The following is a 15,471-nucleotide window of genomic DNA, read 5'->3' as shown; positions in this document are numbered from 1 at the left end:
ATCCAAATTGAACTGATGAAACTGAAATGTTTCGCAGAAATCGTCAGCTCAAATATCACACCAACTGACGACGACAATGCTATAAGACACGTGGTCTGTTGTAAGAGCAAGGCAAATAGAAGCCTTGCAATGAAAAACAGCCTGACACCAGACCAAATAAAGCGCACCGATGCAGTGTAGGAGTTAAGATGACGCACGAAAACTGCCGGTTCCGCAACACGACCTACATTGGAATGATAACAACATCTCCGTCACGACGCATGACATAGCACCTGCAGGAGGAGGCGCCAGACCAGCACATGCGCAAGGCCAACAACCCAGAACTTCTTAACTCTGGGCTAGCTAAAAACGCATTGATACTGAAATCATGTCCGAACGCCGTTATAAACTCTCGAAGTCACCCTCATCAGAGAAAGAACGTCTGCCTTAAACAAATAGCTAAGATCACGCATCACTTTAGACTTGCTCCGGCATCCAATGACAGTCAGGTGATTTGACATCTCGAACTTGCCATGGTGTGAAACTGGCTGGAAAATTGATATGCGTGAGTTTGTATATGTTTTATAATTTTGTCTGATATTCGAATGCATATTCTGTCTACTGATCGTTCACCTTTTATTATGTCAGGCAGAACGTGCCTCGTATTTGGCCATATTTGAGGGTTTCCTGCTGACTGTCTCAAATTACTTTAAAACTGGAGAACGAATGTCCTAAAAACATAACACTTAAATGACTGTAGGAAAAATGATTTATGACGCACCGAAAACCGCGGGAAATTTTATTTGAATAGCTGCGCAAACGCGCATTATGCTGATAAAACGCAAATTTGTCCTTGCATACAACACGCCTTTCATTAAAGTGAGTGTTCAAGATTTGTATGGGGGTTTGAACTGAAATATCTATCTTGAAAATTAATCAGTGCATTCGACAGCCCTGCTCGTGTTGCGACATAAGCTTCTCCATCTTCTGAGTTGCACACCCGCGAAGAGGTGCAGGCTTTTTCGGGGAAACTATTTCAAAGTCACCCAAGCATTGGTGACGTAATAACGTCATTCAAATCATGCCATTCCAACATCCAAGCGCCGATCAAGGCCAAGAAAGGTATAGTTGTCAATTCGGTCATATCTAGCGTTCGTGAGCACGCTTTCCAGGCATAAAAGCCATCAATTGGATTTCAATCAAGTTTGTGCAGGGCGCGAGGACGCAATCAAACAATGATGCATTGCGCCGCATATTTACGAAATCGAGAAATTGTTTTATCTTAAACAGTCTTTTCCACTTAAGTATATGTACATTTCTGACTGAGTTTTCGTTCATCATATCTGACCCTTGCTTCAATATATTCAGATGTGGAACATTCTCTTTAACGTAAGTATCCATGTGCGGGAGCGGACTGGGAAGGCACACCAGGTCTCCCCCTTAATGGGCGATGTGTGGCAAGGTTGAAAACACTGTTAGTCGCAAGCAGTTATAGCTGCAAGCTGCTTAGACTGAACTAAAAAGAAAAGGCACCTTGATTTTCGAAAAACGCTGCCAAGTATTTCATGGCTTAACACCAACAGAACTGAATAGTGGAGAGCGACAACTATCTTCTTCAAAATTTTGCTTGTGTGGTATTGAAAAACTTCGTTGTTTGTCGCAGCCTACTCGGTGGCACAGGGCACCAGATCGTAAAACCTAGAAAAATGAAATGCAAACACTGTGTGACACTGTGTCAAGTGAGTGTTTCACACTTGTGTAGGGTTTTGAAGTGAAATAGCACCTTGAAGGTCGCCCGATGCACTACGCAGTCTTTCCCTTCTTCAGACCTAAAATCCCCTTGTTTCTGAGCGTCGCGCTCGCAAAGACGTGTAGACTGTTTTGTGCAGACTATTTCAAGGTTAATCAGGGAATTGTAATACGATGATAACGTCATACGTATCCTGCCATTCCACTGGCCAAGGTCAATAAAAATTTAACTGTCGAGTCGTCAATATCTGGCATCTGTAAGTACTATTGTCATGTATAATTGGCGTCAATTGGCTCTCATCCAAGGTTGTACAAACCGAAACCGAAAGAACCGAAATAGCCACCTTGAAGATCAAATTTTGCATAGCTGTAGGCAGTAGAACAACGGATCGCCTAGCATCAAAAATTTAGATGTACCTTGTAAGGTCGCTGACCTATGGCAGGCCAAAGCCTGGCCATGGTTTCAGCGAAGGCGATTTCTAGGGAATTCTTCAATCTGATCCAACAACGGAGTGTTAGACGAAGCCATACATCTCTTAGATGCTTTCTTAGGCAACACGACAGTTGAATGAGCAAACGACATTGACCTAAAGTCAGGTATGAAGTTAACACCAAGGTCAACACCAACCTGTTTTGCTACTCTAGGGCTTGCTGTATAGAATAGTTTCTGGTGCTCATTTCGAATTTGCTGATGGCAGGAACCGCATTATACATCTTCCATGGCCTTCTTAGAGTTCAGAATAGGTCATTGACCTAAAATGACCGAGGTCAACATTTTGTTTTAGGGACATGCTGCCTAGCGTAATATTTGTCGCTTAGTGAAATGCACTCTGGTTCTGGGGACACTTTGGAGACCAACCTGGAGCCTGACCTTGTTTTACCTTTTTTGACCCGAAGATCATAACCTAGGAACTTGCAACTTGGACATAGTGAGTTCACGTACAGGTTAACATGTCCTGTAAATTTGGTACCTCTATTTTTCTTAGTTCCAGAGATCTCAGGGCTCAAATTGACCCCCCACCCCCACCCCACCACACCCGTGCAAAGCGTATCTAGCCCCGGGCGGGTGTTAAGTCGCAAAAATTCAAAGTTTGTAAGATTGTGCCCCATTATGTCACTGTTTGCTGGCGTCATGGAATCGTTTTGTGACGACAGCAATACCTGGCAGCATCTGGCATCCAGACCTTAAGAATACCTCGAAGCACACGAAAGCTGACGCCAACCGGACATTCTCGTCGCGGGCGCTGTGTCGGGTGGCGGGTTAGAGGGTGGTTGTGGATTTTTTGTATTGGTGCTAGCCGTTAGAAAAGCTTTGGCGGACTGTCTGACATACGCAGCGTAGCGATCGCCGGCTTTTATGCCGGATTATTAATATCAAAGCACGATGTGCTGTGCTGTTGCTGTTGCTGCTACGCTGTTGATGATTTTGTCAATGCTGTACTGTTGACCTATCCTTGCCTGCAGTGCTGTAGTCATGACATTGATATCTTGTGATGCACACAGTAGTTACTTTCTTTATTGTTTATAACTGGAAATGCGGTGTCATGTGAAAATTGATAGATATGCTACGTTGCTATGAATTGATTGCCAAAGCATTGTCATTGCTATGATGAAGATGGCGAAGTTGGGGCACCAATATTTTTTTTTTTTTGCTTAGGATCATTTATGCAATTACTATTTAACCCTCATATAATCGATGTAGTGCAATGGTATTCTTGCTGTCGGTAGCCCTTCGGCATTGTTAAATCAGTTCCTACCAACCATTCATAAATTCTAAGCTGCTGTCTCATAGGCTTGCCATAGAGTAGTCAACCAACGTGGTACATTGTGCACTGCTTTTATAATAAATTTCATCGAAAAGATGGCTTAAGCGTGCACTCTTGTATTGACTCCCCATCTGGCATATGACTGACCAAAAACACTTGACACAACATAGAAATCACTTTCAGCAAAGCAAACAACCAATAAGTGACATCACTTCCTCAGCCTGTTTTGGTAACCCACAAAACGTGGGTGACAAAGATGCAAACACGTCTTGCACTTTCACAGCCATGTAACATGTTGCAGCCATCAGGCTGCTTTACACAAAAATGGCAGGAAAATTTTACATGTGGTGAAATGACACTGCAAACATGCTGAGACTGGAGAAATGATAAGTGCATGTACTTATGGGTGGATGGGCAAAATGCAAGGAAGTTATGAAGCCGCCAGCGCACAAGCGGCTCATGATGAAAATATTAAGTGCTATCCAAGACGCCAACAGCAATACTTGACCACCTATCTCACCACCCAGCACCTCATGCAGTTACAGTGACTATGACATTTATGACTCACAAGCAATGCTTGCCTGCATACAAAATTTGTTAAGACAGTAGAATGTGCATCATTAATAATACAGCGTTATATTTACAGAATTATTTAGGAAAGGACAATTTTGCAAAGCCGTATCACGTGAACCTATACTGAGCATGTGCGTTAATGAGCTGCGCGCACTAGCCCCTGCTGCCAAAATAAATTGCTGATATAATGGCATGCAATATATTAATTACATTGCAATGACAATATGCAATCACATAGATCAATAGGTTTAAAATCTTGACAAGATCATGACATGCCGAATTGTCTTTGTACACATCTGCAACATAAGTCCTAGTGTTTCTCTTAGCTTGCCGACATTACCTTGCCATGTTCAAACACAACCATTAAGGCAGAGGCAAATATTGATATATCACATTTCATTGGGTATCAGTAGACTTAAATAATGTCACAGCAATGCTCTTACACTTGCACAACTCGCGTAGTTATAAAATTGCACGTTTCCTCACAAGTTCCGCACAGAATTTCGAACATAATACCGCATTTCGCCGTGAGCACCCTTCAAAACAATGTCCCAACGAGGTGCCACGGTAATCCGGCTCAAGAGGTCGTACTTGTGGAGCACAATTTTTTGTTCAAGATGTAAATTTGTCGTACAGTGCGTGTGTGAAATATTGAGTATAAGATGTATCTAAAATCACTGTAATGTTTCCCTAATTTATTAATGCCGTGCTAACCCAGAAGCCCGTGCAAGGTTCTGTGATCCGGTACACAGAGCTGTCGTGCAACCGAGCTGTCTGTACGAAATGCGCCAGTAGAAGAAGAATAAAAACGCCAGCAGGGAAACAAAGTCAGATTTGCCCTCGTGTCTTCTTTTTTATAATATTCGTGAGGATGCTCGTTTTCTGGGTGCCGAACTTTTTCGGCAGACAGTGGTGTTCTTTTTTATAACACTGACCGAGGAAAAATGCCCCGTTCACGACGAGTGCCACACAACCCAAAAGTGTTCACGCTTACGTTCGCGACACACATTCAGCAGCGAGATCTTGCTAACAGCCAATCCCCTTCCGCGCATTGATCATACGTGCCGTATCATCGCTTTTGCGAATGTTTCAGTGGTCATGCTGTTTTGACCATAAGCAGAAAGCAGCCTGTAGTATAGCTGCGATCGCATGACGTTTCTACGACGTCATTAATGCCAAGGTGGCTAAAGTAGGCTCCCAATAAACCTTTTCAAACTTTGGCGGGCTCAGGAACCGAAGCGCTTTGGGTCTTAAAAGGACATGACCGTGAACTGTATCAAAGCGTCCTCAAGGTGGCTATTTCGGCTCAAAATCCTATACAAATTGGAACATTCCCTTTAAACTCAGGGATGAATATGTTAGCGCGCAACGATTATGTTTGGCCCGATGGCAAGACCCCCGGAACGCGAGTACCCAAGATTTAGTTCAGCGCGCATCCAGTAACGCCTTGCCACGTATTGGGTGATTGAAGAGCTACGAGTGAGTTTTGTCATATAAACGTTTCATGACGAAAACAAACAAGTACGCACCGGTGTCGACTTATACTCTTTTGGGTGGACCACTGCCTGTCCCGCAATGTCCAATCTGCTCCCCCCCCCCTCCCCCAATGGTGAGTTTGGTCCCCCAACTTTCTGGAACATGAAGTACATGAAGTACATGTACATGTACATGTAGAAGTACAAGTACATGAAGGCCCGTTACAAAAAGAAGCTCAAACTATGCAAAATCTAAAGAATGCTCTACTTATTGTGTCTCAGGCAAAATATCCATAAAAGAAAACAAAAACTGCTATACTTTGTCCAGTTAGTGCACCTGACTGAGTTAGTCACACTTTGAAAGCTCCGCGGTCGTACCGTGTTGACTCGAGTTTTGTGTTGTTTTTTTCTGCACACTGCATACCTTTAACCACGCGATTTATATTTATTGCTTACTATGGTCCAGTTTTGTGCTATTGCGGGAGTGTTTTGACATTATTCAGTAATGTTTTGAGCCATACAGACTGCAGCAAGTAGCGTTGATGTGCTATGACGTCTTATCGGAAAATAAAAAACAAAACGGTGGAATACTTGCACCCAAAAGCGTGGTCAAGTTCCTAGTCGTCTTCATTCGGAGGAATCCTTAAAATGTTTCGACCTTCACTTCAACGTGGATATTTGGCGAAGCAATTGCCAAGATGTGACGATCGACGCCAACCGGCTAGGCTGGTAGCTGTAATCGTCCGACTATGATTGCCAACACAGGCCATGTCGAGCGTGCCTAGCGGGGGTGGTGCGCCTGCACCCCGCCTTGCGGCAATCAGCCGGGATTTCCATGGCAGACGTCACTTGTCGCCCAAATCAACTTACAATCTTTGCTCCCAAGGAGTACATATCCAAAAACGTCTTAAGCCGCATACCATCAATTCTATAACTATTACCGATACCTGGTTTCAAAGATCGAGACCAAACAAAATTATAATGATTCCCAACAACAGCAACTTTCGCCGAGACAGGGCAAGCAAACGCATTAGATCGGGCTGTGCTTTCCTTTTCTGCAGGGGGAAGGACAAGAGACTCAAGTTCCATGGCGTCGTTGAGAGTGAAATGGTTCAAAGCCGGGAACTACCCTGCTTTTTAGTGCATCTGGTGTTCGTTTTTTCCCCACTTCGCTTCACCAACCCTAGTTTGCTTAACTACATTCCTATGGTGAAGTCTTAGCGACCGTGACAAGATTCGTCACCAGATTGAACTTTAGGGTCAGATCTGGGACCTTGGCACATTTCCCAAGCAGGGACAGGGTCAAGTGTCGCGATTTGCATTGTTCGCGGCCATTAAGTCAATGAGCGGCCACTGCTTGGTCAGGGGAGGCACCTGACAAGGGTCGGTATTGACAAGGAACACCAGAGTGGGCCTGAGACAGCGCTCGAGGACCCGCAGAGGAGCCGAAGAGCCCTTCGGGACCGACGATCAAATGCCCGATTGAAAGGCACAAAGGCGGGGCCGGGCCATGAACTGTCAGTCCAAAGCCAACTTGCACCGATCGGGTACACCCTGGGACAAGCGGGCCCCTATTTCGTTCGTAGACCACCAACGCCGAACAGTCGGCTCCGTGTCGGTCTGAGCTCCGAGGGACCTTTTCCTAAGCAGGGAACAAGGTGGGAACACACTATTTGCATTGGTCGGGACCACCGGTCAGGACCGGCGAGGCCTCGGCGCAGTGCAGGGGCTCCCGACCCTGCGGTGTAACTTACCGGTTCCGAAATTGGCCTCAGGTTCGAGTCGACGGAGAAGACGCGGAAGCGGACCAGCTGTCCCGGCTTGTATACGTACTTGTCTGTCTGAAGGAAGTGATGCTCTTCAGGAACGTCGCTTAAACTGAAACGCGCGGCATTCGCCGGTATGGACACTAATGGGGCTTGTATCTTGTATCGCAAAATGCTGTAAAGCGCGAGGCCCTATCCTGTGAATGTTTGAATTGTTGTTACCAATATGGAAGTGGTTGCCAGACTAAATGGATCAGATGCCGCACATTTCTCTTTTCGAAGTTATATTGCGGGCAAGTATGCTTTTTGAATGATGCTTTAACACGCGCTCGGTTGGGATGTCAATTAGCCCCTTCGAAGGTTGTTGTCCGGAATTACATACGAACGGCGCGGCGTAGCGGCGCCAAATTTTTCCCGAATATAAAAAATTGAACAGCAAATAGTCTCACATTCAAAATTTAGCTATACATCGTAAGGTCAATGACCTAAGGTAGGTCAAAGTCAGGCCATGGATTCAGCGAAGACAAGTTACTGGGCACCGTTTAATGTCATGGAACAGCGAAGTGTTAGACGAAGCCGTGCATCTCTGTGATAGTTGCCTAGGCAACAAAACAATTGCGTGAACAAATTTCATGGAGATTAGGTCAGGTATGAAAGTCAGACCTGGGACGAAACCAAGCTGTTTTATTACCCAGACCTTGCTGTATGGGATGGTTTGCGGTTCTCATTTTGAATTTATAGATAACAAGAGCTGCGTTACAATCTTTCATGACCTTTTTTTAAAGTCAGAGTAGGTCATTGACCTAAACTGACGCAGGTTAACGCTTTCTTAGGGACAAACTGACTATCGTAATCCTTAACGTTTATTGAAATGCAAAAATCAAAGCACTTTTGTGTGATTTTAGCCACCATGACATTTAAAATGTCACGCAAGATCATTGACCTTAAATGAATGCCATTGACCGTTTGTTTAAACAGGTATCCAGGTTCACGGTGGTTGCATGGACGGTCTTAAGGTACTTTGGATACCAATCTGGGTTTCGAACTTGTTTGACCTTATCTGACCCGTGGGTCCAGACCTAGGAATTCAAATTTTGACACAAGTGAGTGCACGTATGGGCCAACTCACCCTGTGAATTTGGTATTTCTAGCTCTTCTCTTTCTGATATTTCGGGAGGGTCAAATTAACCTCCACCCGAACGAAGGGCATTTAGCCGGCCACCCCGGAGTGTGTTAACATAATCGTTTGAATCCGGTGCTTTAGCGCGAATGCGTCACATTTGTGAACCGGGTAACTTGACATCAGAGAATGGCTACCATGCAGACCTGGTTGCACCTTCCACCCACCAGCCACACCATAGAGTGGACATGAAATACACATGATACACAATTATCCCTTAATCACTTCCTATTGACAGGTGGACTCTTTATGCATTGCTGCAAGCATTGTGGTGCTCTCCAGCCGTAAATTCGCCCGGCTGTACCGTCAGGACTTCTTTACATACGAAATTCTGTATCTTCACCACATATATGGAAAGGGGTTCTGCATCCACACAAAAACTCTTCTTAGCAAAATGTCGTTGAAAGACATAATTCTTTCTCACTTATCTACACATAATTCCGCTTTACTTTTTTGCAAAACTCGCAGCAGATTTCAGTGGAAAGACACTTTATTTGACTTACTAGGTAGAGACGCGTAGACTTCCTGATATGGCGTAGTCGACGGCGGATGGGTAAGTCACTTCCAAACCCATCCAGGCGTTATAAATCCTCTGTTTTGGTAGTTGAACTGCAAAGCAGGTCTGTTTAGATCCACCTGAAATACGACATCGTATTAACGACTGTTTTAGTCACATATTTGCTGCGCGTTTCCTATTTTCCCCTGGGAGGTGCACGTGTATCTGAACACCGTAGGGCGGATGGGGGCTTAACGAAGCCATGCTATCGCGAGGAGCCGCCGGTTTCGCTCCAAGACGCTGAGCCGACTGATGGGTGGCCTGGCCAGGAAGCGCGCTCATGGAAACAGATGGTGTGGCTGGCCTCGCCGTCACCGGATGGGTGCATTCAGATCGGTCAGTGGTGACGATGTCAAGCACTTTGTCCACTCGCCGAGGGAGCGAGCAGCGACCGAAGATCTCCGGTCGGGCTCGTGCATTGCTCTGGTGTCATGTCTCCAGCTATAAGAAACAGGCATATGCACGCGATGCATTCATTGCCAACACGCTGGCACTATCCAACAGGTCAATTACTGACTTAAAACGTTAGTAGATACCATGGGGGTGCAGATGCATGCCTGAAACTGAAAGCAGCCGCCCAGCATGGTAATCATAATGTCCGACGAAATCAATCAGCTCTTTGAATTGGTGGCCTCACATCACAGTTTAACAGCTACCATGGGTGTTAATCCCTGTTATAACGTTAAGTGCTGCGTACGATTGTGCTTTAGTAGTGCCAGTATGGGATTACAATCGCTGACCAGCGCTAAGACGGTGGCAGAAAATTTACTAAATGCATTAATATACAGCTCGGTGTTGTGCCCGACACAAATACACGAGGCCAGATGCCGCAAAGATAACAGCTGCACAGAAGCTTTTGTTAGATGCCTTGGTTTTCAGCTTTATTGTTAGCCTGTGAGCATGCACCGTGCACCCAAAAATGACATTTAATCAAGCATACATTTTCAGAAAGCTCGAGTCGGCCACAACGGAGATCAATTCAAACGCCAGCTCAGACTACATAGTGAGTGGCAGCCTCGCACGTGGCCACGAAGTCCCTGGGCCGCCATACCCCGGCTCGGTACTCACCCGCCACGCCCGACACCTGCTGGGTGTGCTGTGCGACCGTCGGGCCACTCTCACTTCTCTTGAATGTCAGCGTCAGGTCGCCGGTCTCGGGCACGTCGAACAGGGTCAGACACACCCGCTCAGGCGTGCCGGCGACGAAGGCTTTGGGCGCTGTGAACAGGTACCGGCTGCAACAGCGGACCAACGCTACTGTCAAAGCTGGAACAGCTGGCCAGACTTTTGTTGACCTGAACGGGAGTGCCGACGCGTTTTAGCTTATGCTTATGTTAATCGAGCTGTCATCCATGTAATTTACATGAGACTCTGCAAATTTGACCACTTCGACCCTTTTTCGCGTTATTATGTTCATGTAGTGTTCTATGTTATATTTTTCATCTAGTATGCTATATGCAATGTCACACCATTCTAAGGGTACCAATCATACAAGCTACATGTTCTTTATCGTATAATTATATAAACATGTGCTGCAAACACGTAGAGGTTTGAGAATGTTTCAAAAAGTGGGAGGCAGACATAGGGTATAGTTCAGGAGGTTTTCTAGGAAAGCTCCTAGAAAAGCTCCACGCCGATGACCAGGGGATGGAGATAGAGATGGAGGCTATTGCCTGCTCTTGACAGGCGCTCGGGTGGCCCTCCGAAGATTTTTCCAGAATGATTTCCGAACAGCGGGGCGCAACCACGACAAATATTGCATAGCTGTAGAAAATTGCATAGCAGATCATTTGACATAAAAAATTTAGATGTACCTTATAAGGGCACTGACCTATGGCAGGTCAAAATCAGGTCATGGTTTCAGCGAAGGCAATTTCTAGGGAATCCTTCAACCCGATCGAACAACGGCGTGTTAGACGAAGCCATACACATCTGAGATGCTTTCTTAGACAACGCAACAGTTGAATGAGCGAATTACATTGACCTGAGGTCAGGTATAAGGGTCTCACCAAGGTCAAAACCAACCTGTTTTATTACCCTAGGGTTTACTGTATGGGATAGTTTATGGTGCTCATTTCGGGTATATTGATAGCAGTAACCGCACCGTACATCTTCCATGGGCCTCTTATAGGTCGGAATAGGTCAGTGATCTAAAATGACGTAGGTCAACATTTGGTTTTGGGAACATACTGCCTAGCGTAATCTTTGCTGCTTAGTCAAATGCAAAGCTCAAAGCAATCTGGTATCATTTTGGTCACAATGAGCTTCAAAAGTTCAAATAACTTAACTGACTTTAAATGAGAATGTGACCTTTTGCTTAAAAACGGTTATCTGCGTTCTGGGGGCACTTTGGAGACCAACCTGGAACTTGACCTTGTTTGACCTTTTTGACCCAAAGGTCATGACCTAGGAACCTAAAACTTTGACTCAAGTGAGCTCACGTACAGGTCAACACGCCTTACAAATGTTGTGTCTCTAGCTCTCTTGGTTCACGAGATCTGAGGGGGTCAAATTGACCCCCCTCCCCCCACTCGAGCGAAGGGTATCTAGCCGGCCACCCGGCGCGTGTTGATTCACATAACACATTTGGGGAATACCTAAATGTAAAAGCTTCCATACTAGATATAAACCTACAGCTGTTCCTCGCTGGTGCACAATCTTGTCTATTCGACTCATCTATGACATATGGCAAATAAGGCTTTCCAGCTTCCCAGGATTTATTCTTTCATTCCAAGATTGTTTTCCCCTGGGCAGCTGAAATTCCACGAACGGGTAGGCTTTCTTGAAGATTTGATCCGAGCTCTTTTGAATGGAAGGATTTCTAGGATCAGCGCTCACGATAAGCTGCGCTTGTTGTGTGAGTCCTGACCCCAACATTTGGTCGCGCAATCCAGGCAAGGCCAGAATTTAGGGGCGAAAGTTTAACGTGCCGCAATGCTCGGCAATCAGCATTTTCGGGCATTGAGGAGGTATCTGCCTCACAGGCTGGTCAAAATTTCGAACGCGAATCGATAGCCCATAAAGCACAAGAGTTTTCATGCGCCTAAATTTCGCCGACTTCTTTTAAACAGGCACGATTTCTGGCACCACTTTAGGCAGAAACAAATTCGGAAGCTTCAAATGCTAACTGTCAAAAACGGTATGACAGACACCATAAAACTTGAGCTTCTCCTGTAAAAAACTAAGTCTCGGAACGAAGGCCCTTCCTCCTGTCATTTATTCCTTATCTGAGCCCTGCTCCCGTCCGTCGTCGGCAGCCACTACCTTGGCCCGGCTGTGCCCGCAGGACTGGCTGCGAACTGATCATATGGCTGTTTTGCAGCATGCTAATAGTTCAGCATTGTTATTTATACGTGCTTAAAACATATATTGGACACCAGCAATAGTACTTTCCCCGAATTATTTTCCTTTCCTCCCACGCTACTGCAGAACTAAAACCTACGCGAAGCTGCCTGCCTTAGGCATAAATTGGTCACACCGACACCCAACCGTCCCTAATTCAACGTAGCCGGTTTGATCTGCTTTTGTATGTAGGCAGGGACCTAGCCAGAGCTTTGCCAGGAGGGGGGAGGGGGCAGCGTTGGTGTGTTGGCTGCACAGGGATAACCGTAAGGGGGAGGGGCAAAGTCCCGCACGGTTATCTTTCCTCCCCAATAAAATCGCGGGATATAGCTTGCTTATTAACAAGGGATACGGATATTTTCCTTTTATCTTCATTTTCACCTTGGAACCAGAGCGGAAACAGGAAACAGGAGCTAGCGCCTGGTCAATTCTGTTTGTATTTTGAAGCCAATAATAACTTGCATAAGTCAGGCGATGGACGGCTGTATGGAATACATCACCGGCACCTCTAATCTACAGTGGCTCAGTGTCTTCTAAACAAATAAAATGCAGCTCTGTCAAAAATTTATCTGGGTTCCACAGACATATTAACACATGCCCGGGTGGCCGGTTGGAAACTCTTCGCTCGAGTGAGGGGGGGGCGGGGCAATTTGACACCCAGCTGAAATCTCAGGAACTAAGAGGGCTAGAGACACTAACTTTACAAACTGTGTTGGCCTGTACGTAAACTCACTTAAGGAAAATTTGGAAGGTCATGTGAACTTGCTTGACCTTTCAAAGGTCATGGTGACCAAAGTAATAGAAGACTGCTTTGAGTTTTGCAATTGAATAAGCGACAAATATTATGCTAGGCAGGATGTTCCTAAAAACGAAATATTGACCTGAGCCATTTTATGTCAGTGACCTATCGCGACCTTTAAGAAATCTGTGGTAGATGTCTAATACAGTTCCTGCCTTTAAAAAATTCGAAATGAGCACCAGAAACTATCTCATAAAGAAAGCCCTCGAGTATACAACAGGCTGGTTTTGACCTTAGTCTGACCCTCATACCCCGACCCTAGGTCAATTAAATTTTTGTCATTCAATTGTTTGTGTTGCCTAAGAACGCATCCTCAGAGATGCATCGGCACCGTCTAACACTCGGTTTGTTCCACCAGATTTCACAATTCCCAAGGAACTAACTCCGTTGAATCCATGGCCTGCCTTCGACCTGCCGTCGTTTAGATCAAGTAAACTTGCAATGGTACATTCTAGTTGTTGCCTAGCACACGATCTGCTATTCAATTTTTCTACAGCTATGCAATATTTGGACGGCGGGCAATGTTCCCGCCCGTTCGGACACCATTCCGAGAAGGAAGAGAACCCCGGCGGGGTCCATTTACAACCCCGGCCCTATGCGCGTCTTCTTAAGGAGCCCGGCCGACAGGCGGCTTTGCCAGATGATCGAAATGGCGTCAGAGTGATGTGAAGTCACATGGGCCACCCAAACCATGTGTGGTCCTGTAGATTTTTCACATTTGGTCAGAATCGATTAGTAATACAATTATGTAACGTAGTTTTTGAACACGCGCGCCTCGGCAAATATTTGCCAGCAAAAGCCTGGACGCCAGGCGTTTTGCAGTCTCCATGGGGCCGTGCCGCGTCGGCCCGGTAGCTAATATTGAGTTGTGGCCAACAGGTGAACGAAAACGATGACCCCCTTTTGAAAGGAAATACATTTCCACACTTAACTAGATAACCTCATAAAAATTGTGTAACGTAGTTTTGAACAAGCGCAAGCAGATCTTACCAACAAAAGCCTTGACGCCAGGCGTTGCAGTTCTCCACTAGGTCGCGCAGCGTCGGTCTAACAATTAATAGTGAGTTGTGGCTAACGGATGGACAAAATAATGACGCTTCTGAGAAAAGAACCTTTGAACGATTCAGGATTTCAAATCTTTAGATGTAGAAGGTAGTTCTGGGCATTAAGTTTTACCTGTGCGATTTTTTAGATGATGATAAGAAAGGAGTGGTCATTACGAGACCGCGAAATGGTTGTTGGAATGTGGTGGTGTAAATGAAAGAGCTAAATGTAGGAGCTTTGCTTTTTCGTGCTGCTATGACTGTTATCTGTCCAAAGGACAGATTCACGTGGTCCCGCTTCCTGTGTTCCTTGCGGTGGCCAACGCTGTTCGACTTTAGAGACACGTCATCTCTGTTCGTGTTCCCAACATTGCCCATAGATTGGGGTGCCAACATTGAAACTTTTTGATGTGGTTTGTTTTCACTTATGGATTCTGGAAAGAATGAACAGTCTTAGACGAACATGGGATTTTAAAGTTTAAAAACATGTTCGTTTCTTAACTAATTCCGCGCCCATTCAAATAACAATGGCACCCCCTATCCCTTCCGCCGGACAAACGGCTCCTTGAGTAGAACACCAGGGGCATCTTACTGGTCCAGGTGAAGGGCTATATGGTAGAATTCTCGGTAACGGTAGACTTCTCAACTGAATCTCGTCCAGCGCTCGTGAACGGGACTGTTGTTACGAATGCTCTTTATTCTCTCTTAAGTCTAGATCCAGCTCGTAAAGCTTCAACCAGACTGACAGCCTTTTCCTTGCCGACTCGTATACGGCTTCCCTTTTCCCCGCCGATTCGCATCCGGTTTCCCTTTGTACGAGAGCCGAGCCACACGGAAATGGTAATAGTAGCTAAGGGAGATATACGGCGGACACGCCCGAAAGATGCGACTCGGCTTTGGTCACGATTCAGGAGGAGTCAAACGATTGCAGTCCTTCTCTTATGCAAATGAATGTTTGATGGCGACCTCAGGCGTGACAACATGGGGAGACGCTGGTCATATAACATGGCCAAGACCAGTTCGGACCGTCCGGAATGCAGGGTTACGCCGGCGGCAACTGGATCTATCCGTTGGTGTGCAACGCCTCGGGAGAGATCGAGACACTACCAGTTGTCCTCTTATGTGGTGTATGCCAGGTCTTAAGGACCTTGACCTTGTTGGCGGGATGTTCGTCATGGATAGAGGTCCCGTCATCGATGCCTAAAGTAAGGGCAACAAGGGACTAAGTCGTCCGACAGGCCGG

General features: G+C 45.8%; 1 protein-coding gene across 1 annotated transcript in view; it reads right to left on the bottom strand.

The window, feature by feature from the left end:
• The window catches only part of LOC119103238 (pregnancy zone protein-like), a 66,109-nt gene extending 54,947 nt beyond the window's left edge, over positions 1-11,162 (bottom strand). The window contains 4 exon segments of the mRNA XM_037226680.1: positions 7,297-7,420; positions 8,992-9,124; positions 10,113-10,279; positions 11,149-11,162. Coding sequence (XP_037082575.1) covers positions 7,297-7,420; positions 8,992-9,124; positions 10,113-10,279; positions 11,149-11,162 — 438 coding nt within the window.
• Between the last annotated feature and the right edge of the window lie 4,309 nt (positions 11,163-15,471).

The sequence above is a fragment of the Pollicipes pollicipes genome, unplaced genomic scaffold (genome assembly GCF_011947565.3).
Source record: "Pollicipes pollicipes isolate AB1234 unplaced genomic scaffold, Ppol_2.1 Scaffold_5724;HRSCAF=6776_pilon_pilon_pilon, whole genome shotgun sequence".
NCBI lineage: Eukaryota > Metazoa > Arthropoda > Thecostraca > Pollicipedomorpha > Pollicipedidae > Pollicipes > Pollicipes pollicipes.
This window is presented reverse-complemented; position numbering and strand designations above follow the sequence as displayed.